A 24710-nucleotide genomic window follows, 5' to 3' on the forward strand; every position below is an offset into this window, starting at 1 on the left:
ATAGAACCAACAACCCCAGCATGGAGTCTGTATGTTGATGGCTCATCCAACCAACAGGGCTGTGGAGCGGGACTAGTCTTGACTACACCCGACAAAGTAGCAATGGAGTATGCTCTTCGTTTCAAATTCAAGGCATCAAATAATGAGGCCGAGTATGAAGCCCTTCTAGTAGGATTACGTTTGGCCAAACACCTCGGGGTTAAACAAATTGATATTTTCAGTGACTCCCAATTGGTGGTCAACCAGGTTACCAACAACTTTGATGCTAAGGACAGCTCCATGGCAGCATATCTTGCGCAAACACAACTTTTGCTCAAGCACTTCCACTACCAGATCACCCAAGTTCCTCGAGCGGCAAACAGTCATGCAGACGCCCTGGCTCGCCTCGCCTCGGCTGTGGAAGACAAGATTGGAAGAAAAATTCATGTCGAACTGTTGGCAACACCAAGCACCATGGCCGCAGAAGTATGCAACTTACAACAGGGGGATAGTTGGATCACCCCGATCTATAATTTCCTTGCTCATGGCATCCTCCCAAATGATAAAGTCCAGGCTAAGCAAATTCGATACAAGTCTACCCGCTACCTGATCATCAATGATCAACTCTATAAGCGAGGTTTTAGCCTGCCATACTTAAGGTGTCTTACGCCTGCCGAGGCGGAAATCGTCCTTCGGGAAATACATGAGGGAGTCTGTGGAGATCATGCTGGATCTCGGTCCCTAGCACACAAGACTTTTCGCCAAGGATATTACTGGCCAACACTCCACCAGGATGCCATCAAAGTATCCCGCTCATGTGACAAATGTCAACGACATGCGGCTATTCCTCATTCCCCTCAAGAGCCTCTTACTCATATGATCAGCCCTTGGCCCTTCGCCCAGTGGGGACTTGATTTGATCGGCCCAATGCCGGCAGGGAAGGGCAAAGTCTGTTACGCAGTCGTTGCAGTGGACTACTTCACAAAGTGGGCCGAAGTAGAACCCTTGGCAACCATTACTGAGGCAAAGATAGAAGACTTCGTGTGGAAGAACATCCTTTGTAGATTCGGCATTCCCAATGCGATAGTCACTGACAATGGGCGACAGTTTGACAACAAGAGGTTCAGGTTGTTCTGCTCTAAGTTCAACATCAACTTATGCTTTGCCTCTCCAGCTCATCCCCAGTCTAATGGACAAGTTGAGGCCATCAACAAAATAATCAAGCGCACTTTGAAAACCAGCTTGGACAAAGCTAAAGGCTGTTGGCCAGAATTTGTACCCCAAGTTCTTTGGTCATATCGCACTTCATATCGGACTTCAACAGGAGAAACTCCATTCTCACTTGCCTTTGGCACAGAGGCGGTTGTCCCTGTTGAGCTCGAGCAAGCAACATTCCGAGTCCAGAACTACATTCAAAGTGAAAATGACAAACAACTCACCCTCAACTTGGATTTAGTCGAGGAACACAGAAACCAAGCTCACTTGAGGAATGTCGCCTACAAGCAGCGCATCTCCAACTATTATGACTCTAGGGTCAAGCCTCGTTCTTTCAAAATAGGAGACTGGGTCTTAAAGAAAAGATTACTCTGCGACAGAGTCCCGAGTGAAGGCACACTTAGTCCAAACTGGGATGGACCGTATGAAGTCATTGGCATCAGTCGCCCTGACTCTTACACACTTAGAAGCTCCGATGGCAAGACCCTTGGCCATCCATGGAACGCTGATCACTTGAAGTACTACTACAAATAGACTCACGATGTACAAGTGTTGAGCTATAGCCGTTCGGCATCCTATGTAATGAAGGCCATTTGGCAATGAATTCAATAAAGAGGTAATTTAGCCAACTCAGCCCTCACTCTTTTACATTCATAGCAAGCGATGCCGGAACCCTTCTCAATCAGAAAGCAATCCGTCTTCCACAGTCACTACAAAACAAGCAAATGAAGACCGTGTCAAGCGCCAAAAAAAAAAAAAAAAAAAAAAAAAAAAACAACTTCATCCAAAAAGCTTCACCCGAAAAGCTTCACCTCCAAAGCTTCACCCACAAAGCTTCACCTAAAAAAGCTTCACCTAGAAAGCTCCCTCTACATACTTTCACCATCAAAGCTTCACCATCAAAGCTTCACCTAGAAAGCTTCATCTACAAAGCTTCATCTACAAAGCTTCACCATCAAAGCTTCACCTAGAAAGCTTCAACACCAAAGCTTCACCTACAAAGCTTCAACACAAAACCTTGCTCCAAATAAACAAATTTTGTTCACAAAACCCAAGATGCCCTTGAACTTGTACAAAAACACTTGGGTAAACATAAACATTTTTTGTTTTACACCCACAAGGGCCCAAAATTTTCCTTCTTATTTATTCACTTATATATGTTCCCAAACATATTATAATAGATCCAACAACAAGCCAAAGTCCCAAGTTTCATAATGGAAAAAAGTACAAGCAATTCATCAATAATGAAGGTGCTACAAAAATTGGAATCTGCCCCAAAATAGAAATCCAACCCAAGAGACTTTTTCTCTCTCTCCCTCTTCCGCCTCCTTTCATCTATCAAATTTCTGCAACCTCTGCTCTTCTCCAATGGAGCTGAATTTTAGACACCCTATAGTTCTTGAGCATATGAACAACTTTCAAGAAGGAACCATTTCTGTTTGAGCGACGGAAATTACAGTGTTGAAGCTCCAAACATGATAGTCGGCTTCTTGCAGATTTCGAAGCTGTTGTGATGTTTCGAAGATCTGGAAATATTTAACCGTTAGTTCATCCTGAATTTTTGATATGTTATGAAAGAGTCGATGAGGAACAACTTCAATGAAGAAAGCATACCGATCTGAACAAGAGAAAATGGAGTTTTGAAGCTCACAACAAATCTGACGGGTTGACAGAAAAATAATAACCAGTCATTCATCATACCTGGATTTCTGGAGTTATACTGCTCCGAGGGATCTCAAATTTGGATATGTTGTAGTTCACAAGCTGAGGAACAACTTCAATGAAGAAAGCATGCTGATCTGAGCAAGATAAAATAGAGTTTCAAAGCTCACAACAAATCTGACGGGTTGACAGACAAATGATAAACAGTCACTCATCATACCTGGATTTCTGGAGTTATACTGCTCCGAGGGACCTCAAATTTGGATATTTTGTAGTTCACAAGTTAAGGAACAACTTCGATGAAGAAAGTATGTTGATCTGAACAAGAGAAAATGGAGTTTCGAAGCTCACAACAAGTCTGACGGATTAACAGAACATTGATGAACAGTTACTCATCATACTTGAATTTCTGAAGTTGTACTACTCCGATGGATCTCAAATTTGGATATGTTGTAGTTCACAAGATAAGGAAAAACTTTCATGAAGACGACTTTGCAATCTGAGCTATAGAGAAAGGTGTTATCTTGCATCCACTCAGGCTGATTAGTGGAAACGAAAAGCAATTCCACCAAAGAAAAGATGAAAAAGAGAGAAAAGCTACTAATTGCACTTGATCTTGTCTAGTCAATAGCATGCAGCATCAAACACACAAAAGTTGGAAATATTTTTAGATAAAGCATATACGAATGTGTGACATCGAAACAAGGATTCGTTACTTTGACAAATTAGTAACACGCGAGACACCTCATTCGGCAACTCTCTTCGCCTGAAGACTTGGGGGACTCCCACCATATGCTACTGCACCTTGATACTCGGCAGTCTCACAACCACTCAGTGACTTGGATTTTTCAAGTCTCCAACCGAGAAGTTTTCCTCACTCGGGAAATTAAGGGAACACTACCTCAAACTACATGCTTCACTCACAAAGCTTCAACAATACAGGTTTCAACAAAAGCAAAAATTCAAAGAACTTTATGAAGAAGGCTTTGGTGTATTTAACACAATATGTTGAAATGAAGCAAAGCTTATTTATTAATATTTTCGATAAGCCACAAATATGTACATATACATGAGTCAAAATAAACAAACAAAAGGGAGCCTTCACAAAGGTTGCTTAGGGGAAGTCTCAGCAGTCGGTAGAGCCCCAGAAAGAGAAAGCACCGGAGGGTGGTTATCCGGAGCCTCAGTACTTGACAAAACCCCAGAAGGAGGAGGCATTGGAGGTTCATCATTTGAAGCTTCATTACCAGGTACAACCCTAGAGGACGAAGGCAATAAATGCCTTTGGAACAAACCCACAAACCGCTGATGATCAAGTAAAACCTTACCATCAGATTCCTTCATCTGGTCAAGCTTCCTCTTCATGTTTGTAGCATAGTCATGGGCGAGCCGGTGCAACTGCTTATTCTCATGCTTGAGCCCTCTAATCTCCTGTTTGAGACTCATCACTTCAGCAGCCAATGATTTAACTTGGCGGGTTCTAGCAAATAGGCGTTGGGCCATATTAGACACAGAACCTGCACACTGAACACTAAGAGCCAGAGAGTCCTTAACAGCCAACTCATCAGACCGTTTGGAAAGTAGTCTGTTATCTTTGGGAGTGAGAAGGTTCCTGGCCACCACTGCAGCGGTCATATCATTCTTCATCACATAATCCCCAACGGTAAGAGGACCAGTAGGGGATATGAAGGATGGGCGCCATATGTTGTCTGGAGAAGGCGTGGCTGTCTCTTCTCCAAGGTTCAAGTCAAAACGACGGTCGGAGGGTCCAGACATTTTCAAATGTGTTGAAGAAGGAAGAGGTCAGACAAATCAAGATCTTAGAAGTGCAAGAAATGAGCTTCTATTGGTAGAGATTCAAGTGTGCTGTGGAACTTAATGCCAGCCTCTATAAAAATCTGCACTCGACGGAGCTTCAGAAATCGAAGAGGCGTTTGCTTTCTCAAAAGCTGGGCTGCTCAGAGACCACGAGGGCCGATCTCAGAAATCGAAGAGGCGTTTGCTTTCTCAAAAGCTGGGCTGCTCAGAGACCACGAGGGCCGATCTCAGAAATCGAAGAAGCACCTGCTTTTTCAGCCTCGTCAGCACCTGTCACATGCACACTCAGCTTTGCGGAAATTACGGGCAATCTGTCGAAGATTTCTGGTGAAGTAGAAAGCACGTGAATCTTACTGTTCAATCACCGCTCTCCATATGCACCATCAACTCCTCGGGTACCACATATAACTTTGTCAAAGATCTCTGACAAAGTTTAGGCACGAGAATTTCGAAGTTCCAGCTACCCTACTATTACCCATAAGGGTAAAGGAACAGCACCACTGCTTGACAACTGGAAAGTCCCTATGTGTGTCGACCTCCGTGTTTTGCGGCAAGACAGGTTGGCAAGAACGTCCAACCTTTACTCACATTCGAGAAAAGACTCCCAACATAATTACTTTCTCAAAAACCGGAGTAGCACCGCTTTCCGAATCTCGAGAGTCAGATCCTCGACGGGATTGCTTGTTCGAAAACCGAAGAGGCACAACTCTCAGAACTTCGAGAGCCAGATTTCCTTAGATAAAGCTTGTCTGTAATCTTCACACGTAATATCAGCTTTCCAGATACCACATACCACTTTTTCAAAGTGCTCTGACAAAATTAAAACACGTGAAGCTGGCAGCTCCCACTACATTGCTGTGACCAAGAAGGGTAAAGGAATAACATTACTACTTGTTATTGGGAAATCCCTATATACATTGACCTCCCTCTTCAACGGACAGGCAAACCTGCAAAAATGCTCAACCCTTTCTCGCATTCGAAAAGGCACCCTCAACATAACCTCTCGAAATACTCAGCTTTATTTCCCCCCGATAATACCTCAGCAAATAAGCCACACCAAGAACAAGAGTATCTCATATCATCAGGGTCGAAAGCAAAAGTATCCCATATCATGCTTTCTCCCTGTCTTTGTCTTTGTCCTTGTCCACACCTGCAGGACAAGGAGAAAGAGAGCAGTCAGTCGGAACCTGAAATCAAACCTCCAATTTGGAACTGACTACCTGGAGCCTTTGCCTGGTTGCTTACTTAGCATTGCTCTCGAGTACTCATCCTCAACTGCTGTCAAGGTCACGAATTCCACCGGCAAATACCTCATGACAGTTGATCAGATATTGGCTCTTTACACTGAAGCTGCCAATCGTGGATGAGTCACTATGAAGGAATATTCTGAAGGACCATTTAAATGCAAAGGTTGCACACCACTTCTGCCATGCAAAAGATTGAAGCAGAAGGTTCAACGGTGAGCTGAAACAGATCACTACAGCACGACACTTTTCCATACCACATTCATTATTCCGTCAACAGCAAAAGTATCCCATATCATCAAGGTCGAACGTACTCTAGATTTGATGGACTTGTTTTGACCCTCAATTTTTTGAGTCGGCCTTATACTCTGAAGGGCACCAGAAAACCCTCCAGCACAGTTCAAGAATAAGCCTGTGGAAAGTTACTTCTTCAAAAGCAAAAGTATCTCATATCATCTCTTATCCATTTGCTTCTCCTTATCCTGGCAGTTGAATGAGAGACAAGGAGAAGGAGAACAATCAACCGGAAGCCGAAGTCAAACCTCTGATCCTGGGTTGCTTACTTGGAAGTTTGACTGCTTAACTTGTCTGTCACCTCTTTCGGCAGATCTCCTAGCTCGGCGACTTGGGGAACTCCTACTATAGGGTTTGTATCGCACTTGACCAAGCCCGAAACTACAAGTAAGCTTCAAAGTGAAATTGATACATTACCTTGTGCATCTTCATCAGCTAAATACACCATTCCCGGATGGAGGAAAGGTACTTCCAGAGAAGGGCAGATGAAAATCAGACCACACTTCGGTACTTAGAAGTTTCGTGATTACTCAAGGGATTGGATCTTGCAAGTCCCCAACCGAGGAGTTTCCCTCACTCGGGAACTTAGGGGAGCACTGTTTGTACCATACTTGACCAATCCCGAAACTACCGAGCACCGGCCAACGCTATACTGTCAAGGACCCAGAAGAGTTCCCCTCCGACCAGGAGGCCAATCACTACTCGACACGTGTCAAGATTAGAAGCCAATCAGAGCGCAGCACGTGTCGACATCAAGAACCAATCATAACATGACACATGTCAATGTGACAAAGCTACAAGTTTTTCTATAAATAGGGGTCATTCCCCCACAATATGGCCTAATGCCATTTGTGTTAAATCATTCACAAGAACTCACTAAATTGAGAGCTTGATCCTTTGTACTTGTGTAAGCCCTTCACTACTAATAAGAACTCCTCTACTCCGTGGACGTAGCCAATCTGGGTGAACCACGTACATCCTGTGTTTGCTTCTCTGTCTCTATTCATTTACGTACTTATCCTCACTAGTGACCGAAGCAACCAAGCGAAGGTCACAAAACCTGATACTTTCTGTTGTACCAAAGTCTTCGCTGATTTTGTGCATCAACAGATAATATATACTAAAGGGAGTATTCTAAGATATCCCTAAATACACTAAGATTTACACAATCACATTCCTAATATGATAGGATTGCATATCATCATTTGTACTTTTTTTTTTAAGATTACACCCACATTGTGTTAGTGAGCTCTATCTCTTTTAAATAGAAAATACAAATAATAGTACAAATATGTGATAAGTTTGGATGGTTAATCATAATGGAAGTTTACCATAAGCAATTTGGATATGTATAAAAAGTGAAAACTTATTTGTATAATTGTCCCTTTCTATACTTGTACTAATTTAAAATGGTAAGGAGGATCCAAACTTGGAACACATAGAGGACGCATATTTGTTCTCGTTAATTGGTTATACATATGTATGTTTGTGGGATAGTTAAAAAGGAGAGGAAGTTAGTCAATTCGGTTTGAGTATTTATCAAATATAACAAAAAATTAACCCTTAATTTTAAATATGTCACTTTTTATAAAAACTTTAAATATATCTAAAATTTCATTTAAATAGATACAAATACTCTCAAATTTAACAATAAATAAATTAAAAGTTTTTTTAGCCAGAATGGTTCGTGAGATAACATAACTCCTTAGGTCGTTCCTTACCAATGAAAATCAGTGGTAGTATCTTTGAATTTGTCTATCGTGAATCATTTTAGTCTTTCTCTGAATTTGTCCATCGTGATCATTTTAGTCTTTTCATGAAAAATTGCCAACTGCTTTGTTAGTGCGATGATGTGGCGCTACGTGGGTCTCACAAAGACAATCATATAATGACATGTGGATTGACTTTAAAAACTATTTATATATTTAAATCTAAAAATAATATTAGTAAGAAAAATAAAAGTTATAAATAAAAAAAAATTAAAAGAAGAAGTCGTCTTCTTCATTTGGTGGGTAAATCCAATAGACATGTCCAAATAAAAAACCCTAACCTACCTAAACTCTTATTCTCTCATAATCCAAACCATCCACCTTCCAATTCAAATTTCCACTCTGAGATAATTTAGCGGTTTTTTTCGTAAAAAATTTCCTTTTCCAATTGGGTTCAAAGATTATAGAGAATTGTTGCAATTCGGAAAGAGTTTTTGTGTCTATGAATTGGCAACGGGTTCTAAGACTTGGGTCGTGGAAAGAAAGAAGGTGTTGAAGGCATGGTTGAAATTCTGCTGCTCCCACTTGCAGTAACCTCAGCAGCACTCAATGTCGTGATGAGGGTGTCGAGGGATAGGGTAATGGTGGTGGAGTGTAGGAGCAAATATGAGGTTGGATTGGAGCTTGAGGCAACGGTGGCTAAAAAGTCTTTAATTTATTTGATTATTAAATTTGAGAGTATTTTTGTCTATTTAAGTGAATTTTTTGATATATTTGAAATTTTTTATAAAAAGTGATATTTTTAAAATTAAGGATTAAAATTTTACTATATTTGATAAATACTCTTTTGGTTTGTGCCCAAGTCCTCATCCTTTTCTTTAAACCTTTCATGAAAGAAGCTAATTTGGAAATGCTCCAAATAACGTAGAAGATAAAAAAAAGCGGAGGCGTGATCAGTGGCGGATCCAGGAAATAATGTTAGGGGGGTCAATAAGGATAGCGCGCAGCGCGCAAATTTTTTTTAACAGAAACGACATGCATATCGTTATTTCATCGAGTCTTGGTAGAATAGCGCGACCAGCTACTCCAAAATCCTTGTTCAAAGGTCCTGAACGTTCAAACCTGGAGGAAGAGATTGCTTCAACTTGTCGGCCTTCTTGGAATCAAACACACAAAGTGTGTAAAGGTACTTGGAGTACCGAACCTTGAACTTGACAGCATCCTTGGTCCTCTTGATTTTGACATTGCGGGCATCCTTCCTTCTTGCAGTTAGAAGGAAATCCTTGATCTCATGGATTTGTTTCGGCATTTTGCTTGTTGCTCGGTCGAGACCGGAGGCTGTGAGTTCTCTCTCAAAGTCCGAGGAGGCTATCAACGCGCCAGCAGCCTCCTTCTTCTTCAACCTGCAAGCGAACTCTTTCTTCTTCTTTCAGACATTTCGTCAACCACGTGGTGTGCAGCTCCAAGAGGTCGCACCAGCAGCTCCAAGGTTATTTCCATGGCTTCCAAGAGGTCGTGTGACCCCATTGACCCCACTGTGGATTCGCCCCTGGGCGTGATAGAAACACGTGTCCTTATTATCAATATAAATGAGAATATTATGAAAAAGAATGGGAATGCAAATTAATGAACACGGGTCACCTTTACTTGTAAAATATATTTATTTTTCAGTTAAACCCTAAAATTTATAGAATCCATCTACTTCTCATTCATTTTTTTTAAATTTATTACAATAATATTATTCACACAAGAAAATAAAAAATAATTTAATATCGAATTAGTTATTCCACAAAATTCGAACCAAGTAAGCAAGGAAAGGTGTCGTACCAAGTAAGCAAGGAAAGGTGGAAGACGCTATTATCCGGACCTGATCCTCTCGTTCATTCGTGTGTTAGCCTCATCAGCTCCCCATTCCACAAATCAGAAATGGCGGTTAACAATTGTACCTGCGCATCTAGTCCACCTCTGCTCTCCTCCAAACCCCATCACTCTAACCCTCCTCGATTCCACCCGCACCCCAATTTCCCTAAATTCGACCGTTGCAGTTTTCCGACCGTTAGTTGGCGCCAAAACCTTGGCAGTCTCAGTACCTCCGACAGCCGGCTTGTAAGAGCCTCCGCCTCCGCCTCAGACTCCGGCTCCGACTCTGAGAGCAGAGAGCCCATGCTTCCTCCTTACAATGTGCTCATCACCGGCTCAACGAAAGGTCGTTCACTATTCTTTCGTGTTTTCTTCTTTTTCGACAAATATTGGGTTGCCGTTGCTGCTTCCTGTTGGGTTTTTGATATGGGTTTTTATGGCGTTTGCTCTTTTCAATAATATTATATTGAATTTTCTGAATTTCTGACTGCCGTTGCATTCCGCGCGCACATGAAATTGTCATGTTTGCATATATGCCTCATGAGCTATGACTGACATTTTCTAGTTTGGACACTGCAACCTCAGCCTGTGCAATCCAGAGTATGATTTTAGAAATCCGAATACAAGACGGTGTTGATTGACAATGTCGTTACATTTGGTGCAAATTAGCTATCTTTTGCTCTTCCATTACTTCATTCATTTTGTTCTTGGATTGTATTCTACTTATACTTGAAATATAATAATAATAACTGCCGCTAGTTGAGTGACTGAAATAACCTGCAAAGCGAACAAGCTTTGGGGTTTGGCGACACCTACGTGATGCCGGCTAAGGACCCTCCATAGGTCAACTCAGCTTCAGGAAGCTTAGGATAATTAGAAGTTAGAACTCAAGAAAGAGTAAAACTTATTGAGTATTTTTTACCTTTGATTGGTCATGGTGAGGGTGTTATTATACTGAGAGGAGAGCACTTGTATGCTGAGGGATTGCACACTAGATTTTCTATATCGGTGTGGGCATCAAAGGTGTTTTCTGACTAGGTGTGTATATCTATGAACCCTTTTCTGTGTTGGGACTTGGCTTCTGTAAATTTTGCAAGCTATGTTTTTTGAATTATGCTGGTGTCTATGTTAAATTATCTTTTCTGCCTATTCTTGAGCTAAATTGACTTTCTGCCTGCGCTGCACCTTAACCATCTTAGCTTAAGTTGGTTGAGCAAAGGTTGGGGTCTTCCACAACCCGCAGCTCAGGCCTATGATTTTGGTGGTGTTGCCAGTTGGAGCTAAACGACAACTTGGTCTTTTTCTTCACTAGGGACGTGGCAAGACCTAGTCATCTTTGTTCTCACACTTGCAGTGTCATGCATTCAGAGTTTCACATTGATTTTCTATCGTTTATTATGCGACCAGCAAATTTATTTATTTTATATACCTTTTTCAGTTCCAATATGCTCTGGTTTTCCCCTTATTTTTAAATCAGGTATAGGATATGCTCTAGCCAAAGAGTTTCTAAAAGCAGGGGATAACGTCGTAATTTGCTCAAGATCAGGTACCTTATGACTCTGTGCGTTCCTGAAATCTCCTTGGCAGATGATTCATTACTTCATGACAAAACATTTTGTGGTCAAATGTGATGATTTTTATCCTATATGCAAATGTTGATGATCAATACATTATGATGGAGGTCGTAAGCCTCATTTGAACTTGATGACTAGTAAGAAAACACTATGTTCCAATGTATAATCTAAAAGCATGACAAGGGGATTTGGTTATGATGCATGCTTGACATTCTATGTTTGGACAACGAAGAAACCAGCTCTTCAAAACATAGGACTGAAGTAAAACAATCTTTCATCTCTAGAGGTTCCTTGGAGTAAAATGTGCCTCAAGGATCTTTATGTGCAACCGTTACACCCTATTTTACATGGATTTTGGAAATGTAAGGTGAAGTTGCACTTTTGTCCTTTTGGCTGTCATTAAGGTTTAGTTCTTATTGTTAAATCTCAACATATATACTCTTGCAGTTTTTTTACAATGTCAAACTGGTCCAAATCTAATAAAACACAAGAGATGCGGCTTTATAATTGATGAAATCACAGATTTGTGTTTCTATAGGTCCATGCATATTCCTTCAACAAACAGAATGTTTGATTCGGACTTATTTGAGATTGTTACCTATAAACATGATCCGATCAAGTGCATGTGTGCTATGACATCTTCTTTAGCCATCGTAAAGACATAACTAAAGAGGGACCTTTCATAATAAGAACACGTAGCCTAAGATGCTTATATATCCAATAATCCAATATTTTCAAGATGATCAGACCAATTGTAGATATTAAAACTTTTCTTCTTTGGAAATGCATAAACACCATTCTGCATACTGAATCTTATAAGAGCATAGAGATAAGAAGTTTTGTGTGGAACCCCATGCACAACTTACCTTGGAAAAATGAGAACAATATTTAAGCGATTTAAAGTGCGTAGTTTGGGATCTGCTTCTATATCATGCAATTAATGAAAGATTTTGTGGATCACTTCTGTTTTTCTTCTGATCTTACATTGCAATTTCAATAACTGCTTTACTTTCTTATTGAATATAAGTCTTTTGCCATTATGTTTAAAATCCATTTGGAAGTATAAAAACTTATTGGGATGCAGAAGTTGCAATATGAGAATTTATTTCATGTTTACTATTGAATACTAGATGGTAGTTGGTCTTATTACCTGCTTAGCGTTTTTCTCTTTTGAAACTTTTATCCCTAGCTGAACGTGTTAATGCTGCTGTTCAGAGCCTTAGGCAGGATTTTGGGGAGCAGCATGTGTGGGTACCTCCTTTGATACTTTTCCAGTTTAATTATGGAATATTTTTTCTAATATATGTGTTTGCGTGTGAGTATATGTGATAATTTTCTCTTGTGTCTTCATTCCTGCTATTTACATTGTTTCTTGTACTTCATGCTGTTGTTTCTTAGTCATATTTCACTTCTTTCTTTACAGGGTACTAACTGTGATGTTAGAGAAGGGCAGGATGTGAAAGACTTAGTTGCTTTTGCACAAAAAAACCTTAAGTACATCGATATATGGGTACTAATACCATATTCTTTTCTTTGTCACCCACAACATTTAAATATTTTCCCAACGACTAGTGCCCTTGCTTTTCCCATTCCCCAATCTCCCTTTGTCCTTATGAATTCATCTTGTGCATCATAAAAAAATATTTAATTTTGTTACTTTGAGGAATGTATAATTCTATCTTACCTTTTTTGTGAGAATGATGCAGATTAATAATGCAGGATCAAATGCGTATAGCTATAAACCATTGGCAGAGGCTTCGGATGAAGACCTGATGTGATTATCCATTCCTTCATTGTTTTACAATTTAATTAAACTTCTTTGTTTTTACCATAGATTTAATCATTATGGTTATTCTTAACTTGGACTCATTGCATGCAGTGAAGTTGTCACTACGAATACACTTGGTTTGATGTTATGTTGCCGTGAGGTAGAAAATTCCATTCTTTTTAAGTAAGGTGCATGTAAGCTGAGTCTCATGCATGATTATTATTTTGTTTATTAGGCAATAAAAATGATGTTCAACCAGCCTCGAGGTGGTCATATTTTCAACATTGATGGAGCTGGTTCCGATGGAAGACCAACCCCAAGGTGCTATACTAGTTTCTCCTTGCTATATTTTTTTCTATTCTACTTTTTTGCCTTTATCTTGTCTGGACAACCATTCGTTGACAGAGTGGTAACAGTATATGGAGGTTTTCTAGTATATGGAGGTTTTCTATTACACAGCCACACACAAGTGGGCACCTTGAAACTTCCTAGTCAGACTGTTTAGCAAGATGTTACACTTTTGTCCAAGTTATGCATGGTTATCCGCTGAGCACCATGTCTAGGCAAATAGCATTCTCTCCTAACAACAACAAAGCCTTATCCCACTAAGTGGGGTCGGCTATATGAATCCTAGAACCCCACTACACTCGGTTTTGCGCCAAGTCTTCCATTAGCTCCAAGTACTCCATGTCTTTTCTTAGTCTCTTTCCAAGTCTTCCTAGGTCTTCTTCTACCCCTTCTACACTGAGCCCTGTTTCATAATCGCATTTTCTAACTGGAGCATCTGGTCTTTGGTTCACACGTCCAAACCACCTTAACAGATTCTCTCTCATGTTATCTCAATCAGTCACTCCTACTTTACCTTAGATATCCTCGTTCTCAATCCTGTCCTTTCTCATGTGCCCCCGCCTCACATCCAACAAAACATTCTCATCTCCGCTACACTCATTTCTTGCACGTGTTGATGCTTGACCACCCAACATTCTATGCCATAAACCATTGCTAGCCTTATTTCCGTCCGATGAAATTTTCCCTTGAGCTTTAGTGGCATACATCGGTCGCACAACACACCCGATGCACTCTTCCACTTCATCCATCCAACTTGTATTCGAGATCTCTTTCCAATTCTCCGTTCTTTTGCAAGATAGATTCAAGATAACGAAAGCGCTCACTCTTTGGTACTTCCTGATCTCCAATCCTCACCCCCACATTCTCTCATAGAAAAAGAAAATTGAGAGGAACATATTTCTTTTTAATTAACATGAAGGAGTGCATGGGGATAGAAATAAAATTTTGGTTCTCCTTGTTTTTATTTATTTATTACTTTCACGTATTCCTATTTTCCTTCAAAATCATTAGCTCGCCACCAGTCTTAGCTTCTGCCATCATGTGTCAGTTTGATCATCATTACCTTATTGTCAGCATTCACGTCCATTCTGTTACCATGAATCCGAGCCATCTCACATGCTGCCCTTCCTCTATCATGGAAACTACATTTGGAGCTTCAACACCTTGATGACACTGGTACCAGGACCACCCAGCCACCGGCACTGCCACTTTTGGTGATTAGAATAGGTCTTCCGTTAACCTTCTATGTATCATTTTAAAATGAAGCCATTATATAGTTAACTGAATTCTCTTATTTCTCATCATTATGTAAGACATTGTATGCTTAGCTGCATTCTCTTATCTCTTAGGTGCATGCATGCAACATCAATGCATTAAGATGCAATTTCTCGGTGAGCGTTGCATGATGGTTGTTTCTTTCTTTTGTTTATTTCCGTAGGTTTGCAGCATACGGGGCAACAAAGCGTAGTGTGGTGCATTTAACAAAATCATTGCAGGTACTCTCAACTTGTTTCAATTGTTAAGGGCTGTGAAATAATGAGGTCACAGGTCGTCTTCTTCTTTATCATTGGCATTCTTGCTTCAGTCACCTGCTTATTAAGTTGTTGGTACCCAAATACTTGGGATGCATTCTATTTTGTAACAATTCTTGTTAGTGGGTCCCACCATACTAATACATAAATCAGGTTGATCACTCAATGGAAAGAAGCCACATGAGTTTGTCCACAATATTACAAATTTACAATTAACATATGGATGTGCCACTGTTGTTCTTCCATGGAGCATTTTTAGGTTTGAAAGTTAAGAGCATAGTTCTGTTGTGATGCATGTATTACCATCTAACCTGCCTATACTTAAGATCTAGATTTTACCTGTTGGGTTTTGGATGCTCTAAATGGGCAAAAATATGAACTGCTGTTTCAGTCAATGGGTATGTTCAAATGGTGTCGGTCCATATAAGAACTCACACCTAAGTGGGGCGACTGTGGGTTGTCTATAGGAAAGAGTTCTGCTGGATATCCTTGTGAGCATCAGTTCCTTTTGGTTTTAGAGTGTTTCTTTCATGCTATTTTACCAAATTGGGCTGCTGTTATAAATTAGTTGTCTTCTGTTTTGTTTTCGATGGTTTTGGTTTAGTTGCTCATTAGTTCGGTGAATCCCAGGGTCTCCCTGTGTTGTACCCCTTCAAATTTTATTTATTTATTTATTTATTTTGTTTCTTAAAAGAATCTGTAATGACATGAGAAGAAGCCGGGAAGGATACCAAACGTCTTCAAAGTTGATATTGTGTGCACAAAAACACAAAGTGGCAGCCTTCTTATTCAAAACTAACCATCCATAAGACCCTCTGCAAACAAGGATTAATACTATTTAGGCATGCATCCACAATCCCAAACACATGAATCAATTCCTCAAAATATGAGTGGTAAAACTTAAGGTCAAGCCTGATATTTACGATCACTACTCTCAGTGTCTCCCCCAAAGCTTAATTGTGGTGTCTTGATGTCATTATATTATTCAAATCTGCTCCCAACTGAATTTACAATACGTAATTCTTAACACTTTCGCAGGCAGAACTACAGATGCAGGATGTCAAAAATGTTGCAGTGCATAACCTCTCGGTATGTAATTCGTAATTCCATACCCTGTTCCTTTTTTACTTTTGTTTTGTTTTGTTTTATTTCTCGGAAAAAAATAAATTCCAAACACTTATATGTTCAACTTGCGGGATCAAAACTTTGTGTTTCTACTATTGTGATATCACATGCTGCATTAATTGTATCCTCTATTCAGTTTTCCATGTCATCAGATGAATACTTCAGTTAGCCATCAAAATAAAAATTGAATATTTCAGTTTAGATGCTCTTTGGTTCAGTACATAAGTGGAGAGTTTTTAACTGGATCAGGTTGAATTTGTTTGTTTTGTTCATTTGCAACAAGTCAAAAGTACATGGTGACTTTTAGAGCTTGTCCCAAACTGGACCGATGGGTCTGGTCTAGCATGCTTTAATATCAAATTTGTCAAATTCAGTTCGAAAACTGAACCAGACAGGAAGTAAACTGGTTTTGTAGCAGTTTGCAAAACTTAAACCACCCCGGTTAACCAAACCAGGCTGAAGTTTTTATAAAATTATTTTTGTCTAAATATCAGACTATCAGTGGGCATTCAAGTTCTTACCATGTTATGCATAGTGGGTGATTGCACACCACAAACCCTATTCCTCTTCCTTCTCCTTTCCTCTGAGCCACCACCATCATCTCTCTCTCTCTCTCCCCCCACCCATATCGGCATCACTGCAGGTTCTCCACTCTTCTCGTTGTGGCCACCTGTTTGCTTCAAGTCTAGTCACACCATTGCCTCATGGAGTCACAGCAGACATTCTTTAGTTAACAGACCATGACTGGTTCAACCTCTTTGCAGCTCGGCATTGGTGCCAAAATCTTCTCCATCGGCAGCTCAATGTATTGTTTTGGTCCATAACTGAACCAAACCAACCCACTCCCACCTCTACTCATTTTAATGGTTGATTTTGAAAAAGAAGAAAAGTCAAACCGGAGTCATCAACTGATTTGAAATATGTCAATTAGATGGCATAAGTCATATCATCATGCTTAGTTTGCACAATCTTCTATGTGAATCTTTCAACCGTGGAATTATATGCTATGGTTTGTGTCGTATATATTTCAATATCACCCAAGCTTTCCCCTCTATGCATACTATCCCAGTATGAAATATGCTTGTCATGAAGAAATGCAATGACTTGCTTCTAGACAGATGCCATTTAGTTTCTTTGGTTATGGAAAATATTTCCTTTTTTTTTTCTCTTTACCGAAGCCTATGTGTGGTGTTGCAGCCAGGAATGGTTACAACTGATCTTCTCATGTCTGGTGCAACTACGAAGCAGGTACTATAAGTCTCGTAGAACTTTTTTCTTAATAAACATCTGTGTACTTCTGATTGATTAATAGAACGTGTTGTTCTCCGCAGGCAAAGTTTTTCATTAATGTTTTGGCAGAACCACCTGAAGTGGTAAGACTTCATTCATCATTCATGAATTTGAGATGTATGAGTCCTCTATATGCTTTTGTTTTACGACTGAACATTTAGTGGTCATTCACAGTGAATTTTATTTTTTATGGTCACAAAATACTAAGGTTATGATGTATCTGTATGTTGTATGGTTTAAATTAAGTGAAGCTCCTTGGGAAAAATAGCATTTTGTCTCTGGGTACGTATCAATGGAATATAACACAGTGGATTTCAAATCCTGTTTGGTCTGAGAGCTAATCTTCCCAAACTAGACACACTCATGCACAATCATATCTATGTTCATGCATGCAAGTAGATATGTATAGGGCGGTATGCGTAAACTGCATCAACTATTTTCTTCTCTCGATCTCCCCTGTTTCTGGATTATATATCTTAGTTTCTTTACTTCAATCTTATTTGTGTGCTCTACGTGGGTGTTACAGGTTGCTGAGTACCTGGTTCCAAACATAAGATCCGTCCCTGCCAATGGGTCAATGAAGCCTACATACATTCGTTTCCTAACTGGGATAAAAGCTTACTCCCAGATATTCTCAGTTAAGTAAACAAACATACAAAATAGATAAATAAATAAATGAAAACCCGAACTTCCTAATGTCATTTCTATATACGATCTCATTGTTATAGCATTTTTATCTGTGAATATGTGGTCACCATATTTTTTCCCTTTCACTTTAATCCACAGAGATTTGCTTTTGGAGCAAGAAGAAACAGGTATGTACTTGAAGACTGAATAGCATCTTAATGTATCTTTTTATCCGACTTTTCAATGTAAATTACCAATTCTGTATAACAATATTTTCAAACATTTTTTGAAGTTTAACATATTTTGGTTAGGTATATGTTTCCTTAGATAAATTGTATTATAGGTAGGTGACTTAACAGCTAAAATTGAAACGATTAACAGTGGGTTGAAGAGGAAGACCTTAACCACCAGGTCAATCCACCACTTACATTAATTGCTCGGTCTAACTAACAGATGACGTTATGTTGGTTTTCCATGAGTTTTTCGATGAGTCAATAGACCCCAAAGTTTGGGAGTTGATGTAATTCTCAGCTCTAATCTTTAATTTACTGTATGGTCGATAGTTAGCATCTCAACTCAAGAATCTGCACTCCTCATGCTAGTCTCTTTTTAATGAAACTAATGCCTGTATGGAGTACCTCAATACAAACACTATATGGACGCCAGAAAACAATATGAAGAGACAACACTAGACTTTTTTTATAGTAATGCTACAATCATCACATTGTGCATGCAACATTTGTATTATTTCTCTAATAGCGGTAGGTCTGAACAATACTATCAGGTCTCGTCTTTATCTTTATTAGAGGAATGATACAACAACAACAACAACAACAACAACAAAGCCTTTTCCCACTAAGTGGGGTCGGCTATATGAATCCTAGAACGCCATTGCGCTCGGTTTTGTGTCATGTCCTCCGTTAGATCCAAGTACTCAAGTCTTTTCTTCGGGTCTCTTCCAAAGTTTTCCTAGGTCTTTCTCTACCCCTTCGGCCCTGAACCTCTGTCCCGTAGTCACATTTTCGAACCGGAGCGTCAGTAGGCCTTCTTTGCACATGTCCAAACCACCGGAACCGATTTTCTCTCATATTTCCTTCAATTTTGGCTACTCCTACTTTACCTCGGATATCCTCATTCCCAATCTTATCCTTTATCGTGTGCCCATACATCCCACGAAGCATCCTCATATCCGCTACACCCATTTTGTGTACGTGTTGATGCTTCACCGCCCAACATTCTGTGCCATACAACATCGCTGACCTTATTGCCGTCCTATAAAATTTTCCCTTGAGCTTCAGTGGCCTACGACGGTCACACAACACGCCGGATGCACTCTTACACTTCATCCATCCAGCTTGTATTCTATAGTTGAGATCTCCATCTAATTCTCCGTTCTCTTGCAAGATAGATCCTAGGTAGCGAAAATGGTCACTTTTTGTGATCTTCGCTAGATTGCTCCGGTCATTAGTGTGGATAAGTATATAAATGGATAGAGATAGGAAAGCAAACGCAAGATGTACGTGGTTCACCCAGATTGGCTACGTCCACGGAATAGAGGAGTTCTCATTAATTGTGAAGGGTTTACATAAGTACATAGGTTCAAGCTCTCCTTTAGTGAGTACAAGTGAATGATTTAGTACAAATGACATTAGGAAATATTGTGGGAGAATGATCTCGTAACCACGTAACTTCTAAGTACCGGAGTGTGGTATCGTCTTGACTTGCCTTATCTGTCTCATAGGTAGATGTGGCATCTTCTCTGGAAGTACTCTTCCTCCATCCAGGGGTGGTATCTGTAACTGGTGGAGATGCACAAGGTAATGTATCAATTTCACTTGAAGCTTACTTGTAGTTTCAGGCTTGGTCAAGCGCGATACAAACCATGTAGTAGGAGTCCTCCAAGTTTGTATTATTTCTCTAATAGCGGTAGGTCTGAACAATACTATCAGGTCTCGTCTTTATCTTTACTACCTACCATTAAGTGATATGAAAATGAATGGTCAAGATTGAAAATAAAAAATTTAACAATTGTGAAAATTTAATATAACGGCTAAAAACTCGTCGCACTAAATGCTACGTAGGATTGAAGTTGAAACCCAAAATGTGATAGGTGTAACTTTTTTAGATGCAAAGAAATTTTATTAAATTTACGGGCTATTAATTTGCAACTCTTTATTCAAGCTTGTAACCCAATGCGAGATGATGGTTAGAAGAGACACATTGCACCTCTCTACAAGGAGATTCTACCGAATCCTCTTTCATTGATTCCTATATTTGCTTATACAAAAGCCTCTTGAAACTAAAATTTAAATATTGAGCGTTCTTGTCTATTTCTTTGAGCGTTTGTCTTGGGAGGTGCTAAATTTTGACCAACAATAGGCAGGCTGGGCTTCATCATATCCACAAGGCTTATTTGCATATCGCTTTTGCACACTGTATGCGAGGACAAATAGACTATCAAAAATAATATATTTATACGTGCCTTGAAGCAATCTTTCATCATAATCATAATCCATATGTCTATAAAATTTAACCAATTTGGGATAGTTTCACCGCCACTGTGACATCCCTTTCACTACACAATGACATGTGTTAGTTGTTCAACACATGACATTATATTATTAAATTAAAACATTACATAGTGCCAAACAAGTTTTTATCGAAAATAGTCAAAATTTAACACTCAATTTCATAAATGTCATTTTTTATAAAATCTTTCAAAAATAACAGAAAATCCACTTAAATAGACTTAAATACCCTCAGAATTAAAACAAAATAAACATAAAGTAAAAAAGTCTGGGTTAGCCAAGAACTAAGGACCATAAGCAATAAGATCTACACTGCCCTCAGCCACATCATCATTCCCAACTTCCTTGTCGTAACCACCACCAGCAAAAATTGCTGCCAACAATGAAGGTACCATTAAAAGCCTTTCTCATGGGTACAAGACTGGGGGGAATCACTATTTTTCTCCTACTGTCTTCATTGTTGGCTCAACCATATGGCGGTATGGGATCCCATATTTGATCAATGAATTGGCCAGATAAAGGCCCAACGTTTTCGAAGCAGTGTCCCGAGCAACCGAACTTCAACACCAACAGCAATAATGGAGATCGATCTCGTGGCAGGAGGTAAAAGCAAGAAGATGAAGTGCACTGCCCAAGTCCGATGATATCTATCTCAAGCTTCTCGTCAAGCTGTACCGTTTCTTGTCCGAAGGACTAGAAGCATGTTAAATGTAGTCGTTCTTAAACGTTTGTCAACAAGGCACCCTTTTTCTCTCGAGGTTGATTAAGTATATGCAGGGAAAGGACAACAAGATTGTTGTGGTTGTGGGGACTGTCATCAATGACATTAGGGTTTATGAAGTTCTGCAATTGAAGGTTACAACACTGAGTTTCACTGAGATTGCGGCAGTAGGAGAATGTTTGACATTTGATCAACTTGCTTTGAGAGCACCATTGGGTCAGAACGGGGTTCTCCTCGGAGGTCCTAAGAATTCTCATGAAGCACTTTTATGTAAATGGTTTTGAATTTTGAGGATATTTAGGTCTATTTATGTAAGTTTTCTGATATATTTGAAAGTTTTTATAAAAAGTAACATTTATGAATGTAGATGTTAAATTTTGGTTATTAATGATAAATACCCGTGCCAAATGTCAACAGTAATGAAGGAAAGTACAGAGAGAAAATGTAGAGAGAGGAAGGAGAGAGAGTAAAAGAAATGTTATGTATATTTCCAGATATTAGTTACAATATGTTTACCTCACTTATATATAAATACAACCACCTTATAACTAACTCCATATTCTTTACTCTACTAACGACACCTGGCACTAACCTAAGTCATTCCCTAACATTCCCCCGCAATCTTATGAAGGGAAGAACCCAACATAAGATTGGAACAATGAACCTGAAACTGAGAGGAACATAAACCTTTGGTGAGCACATCAGCACACTGTTCTGTGGTAGAGACAAATTGAAGCATGATCGTCCCTTGTTGAACTCGTTCACGAACAAAATGGCAATCTATCTCGATGTGCTTGGCTTTGGAATGAAGGATAGGATTAGTAGCTAATGCCATAGCAGAAAGATTATCACAATGAAGAAGGGGTACAGATTGACAAGAAATATGCAGATCCCGTAAAAGCTGTTGAAGCCATACTATTTCAGCAGTAGTGGTGGCCATAGCACGATATTCAGCTTCAGTAGACGAGCGACTCACTGTATGTTGTTTCTTGGAACTCCAAGAAATAGGATTAGAACCAAAAAACACAACAAAACCAGTGGTGGAACGACGGTCATTGGGATATCCAGCCCAATTAGCGTCAATATATGCTTTAATATCAAGAGATCCAGGGGTAAAATGGATACCAATCTGCATAGTGCCACGGAGATATCGCAAGATCCTTTTAACAGCAATGAAATGATCTTCAAGAGGAGCATGCATAAACTGACAAACCTGATTCACGGAATAGGCTATGTCAGGGCGAGTAAAAGTTAGATATTGAAGCGCCCCAATGATACTCCGATATTTGAAAGGATCTGAGAAAGAGGGACTGCCATGAGTCAACAGCTTATGATTAGGATGACAGGGAGTAAGGCACGGCTTGCAATGGAACATGTCTGCCTTGTGTAACAAATCCGTGATATACTTGGATTGATGAACAAAAAGACCACTGGAACGATACTCAATCTGTAACCCAAGAAAATAATGCAGAAGACCAAGATCTTTCATATCAAACTTTGCAGTCAACTGTTGTATCACACTGTGAACCCCAGCAACACTATTACCGGTAAGAATAATGTCGTCCACATACAACAAAAGAACAACAATAGACTGATTCTCATACTTGACAAACAAGGATGGATCAGCATAAGAGGATTTGAAGCCCAAAGTAAGAAGAAATTTAGTAAAACGCTCATTCCATGCTCGGGGAGCCTGCTTCAACCCATATAGAGATCTTTGGAGTTTACACACATGTGTGGGGTGAAGAGGATCGACAAAATCCTGAGGTTGAGCCATATATACTTCCTCGTCAAGAAAGCCATGTAAAAAAGCATTTTTGACATCCAATTGGTTGAGTTGCCAGCCATTAGAAGCAGCCAAAGAAAGAAGAAGTCTCACTGTGGTAGGTTTAACCACAGGACTAAAAGTCTCATAATAATCTAACCCCGCCTCCTGTGAAAATCCCTTAGCCACTAACCGAGCTTTGTACCGAGCAACAGTACCATCAGGATGTTTTTTGATCTTATAAATCCATTTACACCCAACCAAGTTCTTATCGGGAGGAAGGGGAACCAAGGTCCAAGTTTTCTGCTGAAGAAGAGCATCCATCTCGTCCTGCATTGCTCCTCGCCACTCGGACAATTTACAAGCAACAGAGTAGGACTGAGGTTCCTGAGCACCAGCTTGAACGTCAACAGAAAAGGCCTGCTTTTTCTTAAAAATGCCCGACTTGGACCGAGTCTGCATAGGATGAGAGGTAATAGCAGCAACAGAAACTTGTTGCAACTCAGATACTTGAGACAGATGAGTATCAGGATGTAACTCAGACATGGCTTGACCAGAAAGAGCTGCACTGGACAGGTGACCCATGGAAATATCCCCTGGTAGTGAGGAAATGGTACCAGAAGAAACAAACTCACGTGGTGTTGAAGAACATACTGGAGGACTATGCGGAGAACTTGAATCCCGGGAGAACACTTGTGGAACCGGTATAGATGCTAAAGGAGGATGATGAAAGGTGTTTGAGGGTACAGTGGAAGACATGGAAGCCACCTTGGAACCAGAGACAAAATGACGAGCCATAAGAGTTGCAGGAAAATGACGTTCATCAAATAGAACATGCCTAGAGACAATTAGTTTATTGTCTGTAGGATTAAAGCAGATAAACCCTTTATACTGAGCAGCATATCCCAAAAATATGCATTCACTGGTCTTTGGGGCAAGCTTCTGAGATCTATAAGGCTTCAATGACGGATAACAAGCACAACCAAAAATCTTCAAGTGATCTAGTTTGGGTGAAGAATGATATAACACTTCAAAGGGAGACTTCATAGACAAGACCGATGTAGGCATTCGATTAATAAGATATACTGCTGTGGCACATGCATGGTACCAAAACTGAGGAGGAAGACAAGCTTGTTGAAGAAGAGTGATAGCTGTCTCGGTAATATGCCGATTCTTCCTCTCGACAAGCCCATTTTGTTGAGGAGTGTAAGGGCAAGACTTATGATGCAAAATACCCTTGTCCTTAAGAAAATTCTGAAAATGAATCCCAATATACTCTCCACCACCATCACTTTGCAATATTCGGATATGAACATTAAAGAAATTTTGCACAAAAGCTTGAAATTGGACAAACAGATCAAAAACAGCAGCTTTATTCATGATAGGAAATATCCATGTGTACCTTGTACATTCATCAATAAAGGACACATAATACCTATATCCTTCAATAGACAAACTAGGTGACGGACCCCAAACATCAATGTGAATGACTTCAAAAGGAATTACAGACTTTGAAGCCAAAGAAGGAAAAGGTAGATTGGCAAATTTGCCTTGTAAACAAGCTTTACAAGTATAGAAAGAATCGAGACATTGAAGCCTTATAGATTTCATAAGCTTTGCAATATCCATCCTCTGTATATTTCCAGATATT

At 39.7% G+C, this 24710-nt stretch overlaps 2 protein-coding genes, 1 long non-coding RNA gene and 1 pseudogene across 4 annotated transcripts; 2 read left to right on the forward strand and 2 right to left on the reverse strand.

The window, feature by feature from the left end:
• Window positions 1-2315: 2315 nt before the first annotated feature.
• Window positions 2316-3340, reverse strand: LOC126582763 (uncharacterized). Its single transcript, XR_007609583.1, has 3 exons — window positions 3077-3340; window positions 2896-2993; window positions 2316-2720 (listed from the first exon to the last, which is right to left on the reverse strand). It is a non-coding gene; the product is annotated as an uncharacterized LOC126582763 (long non-coding RNA).
• Window positions 3341-8955: 5615 nt separating this feature from the next.
• Window positions 8956-9448, reverse strand: LOC126603033 (60S ribosomal protein L38-like). Its single transcript, XM_050269801.1, has 2 exons — window positions 9398-9448; window positions 8956-9347 (listed from the first exon to the last, which is right to left on the reverse strand). Exons 1-2 carry the CDS (start codon window positions 9446-9448, stop codon window positions 9021-9023), a joined length of 378 nt encoding a protein of 125 aa, XP_050125758.1. The 3' UTR covers window positions 8956-9020.
• Window positions 9449-9731: 283 nt separating this feature from the next.
• Window positions 9732-18355, forward strand: LOC126582610 (chlorophyll(ide) b reductase NOL, chloroplastic). 2 transcript variants are annotated; one of them, XM_050246771.1, is made up of 14 exons: window positions 9732-10127; window positions 11259-11327; window positions 11640-11722; window positions 12571-12606; window positions 12779-12865; window positions 13062-13129; window positions 13235-13283; window positions 13359-13444; window positions 14910-14967; window positions 16042-16092; window positions 17326-17376; window positions 17460-17501; window positions 17945-18055; window positions 18205-18355. In XM_050246771.1, the coding sequence occupies exons 1-14, from the start codon at window positions 9848-9850 to the stop codon at window positions 18250-18252; spliced, it is 1119 nt and encodes a 372-aa protein (XP_050102728.1). In that variant the 5' UTR covers window positions 9732-9847; the 3' UTR covers window positions 18253-18355. The 2 variants fall into 2 exon arrangements, with proteins under 2 accessions (XP_050102728.1, XP_050102732.1); XM_050246775.1 differs by lacking the exon at window positions 11640-11722 and having other exon boundaries at window positions 9734-10127; window positions 12545-12606.
• Window positions 18356-21151: 2796 nt separating this feature from the next.
• LOC126603041 (60S ribosomal protein L18-3-like) lies at window positions 21152-21578 on the forward strand (annotated as a pseudogene).
• Window positions 21579-24710: the final 3132 nt, after the last annotated feature.

The sequence above is a fragment of the Malus sylvestris genome, chromosome 2, assembly GCF_916048215.2.
Source record: "Malus sylvestris chromosome 2, drMalSylv7.2, whole genome shotgun sequence".
NCBI classification, from domain to species: domain Eukaryota; kingdom Viridiplantae; phylum Streptophyta; class Magnoliopsida; order Rosales; family Rosaceae; genus Malus; species Malus sylvestris.

What these genes read in the sequence shown, in the direction of transcription:
- LOC126582610 (XM_050246771.1), top strand. Translation starts at nt 9,848, where the DNA reads ATGGCGGTTAACAATTGTACCTGCGCATCTAGTCCACCTCTGCTCTCC. An exon ending in TTGGGGAGCAGCATGTGTGG is followed by an intron (nt 12,607 to 12,778) that starts GTACCTCCTTTG and finishes CTTTCTTTACAG; the next exon opens with GGTACTAACTGTGATGTTAG. An exon ending in CTTACTCCCAGATATTCTCA is followed by an intron (nt 18,056 to 18,204) that starts GTTAAGTAAACA and finishes TTTAATCCACAG; the next exon opens with AGATTTGCTTTTGGAGCAAG.
- LOC126603033 (XM_050269801.1), bottom strand. Translation starts at nt 9,448, where the DNA reads ATGGGGTCACACGACCTCTTGGAAGCCATGGAAATAACCTTGGAGCTG. An exon ending in AAATAACCTTGGAGCTGCTG is followed by an intron (nt 9,348 to 9,397) that starts GTGCGACCTCTT and finishes AATGTCTGAAAG; the next exon opens with AAGAAGAAAGAGTTCGCTTG.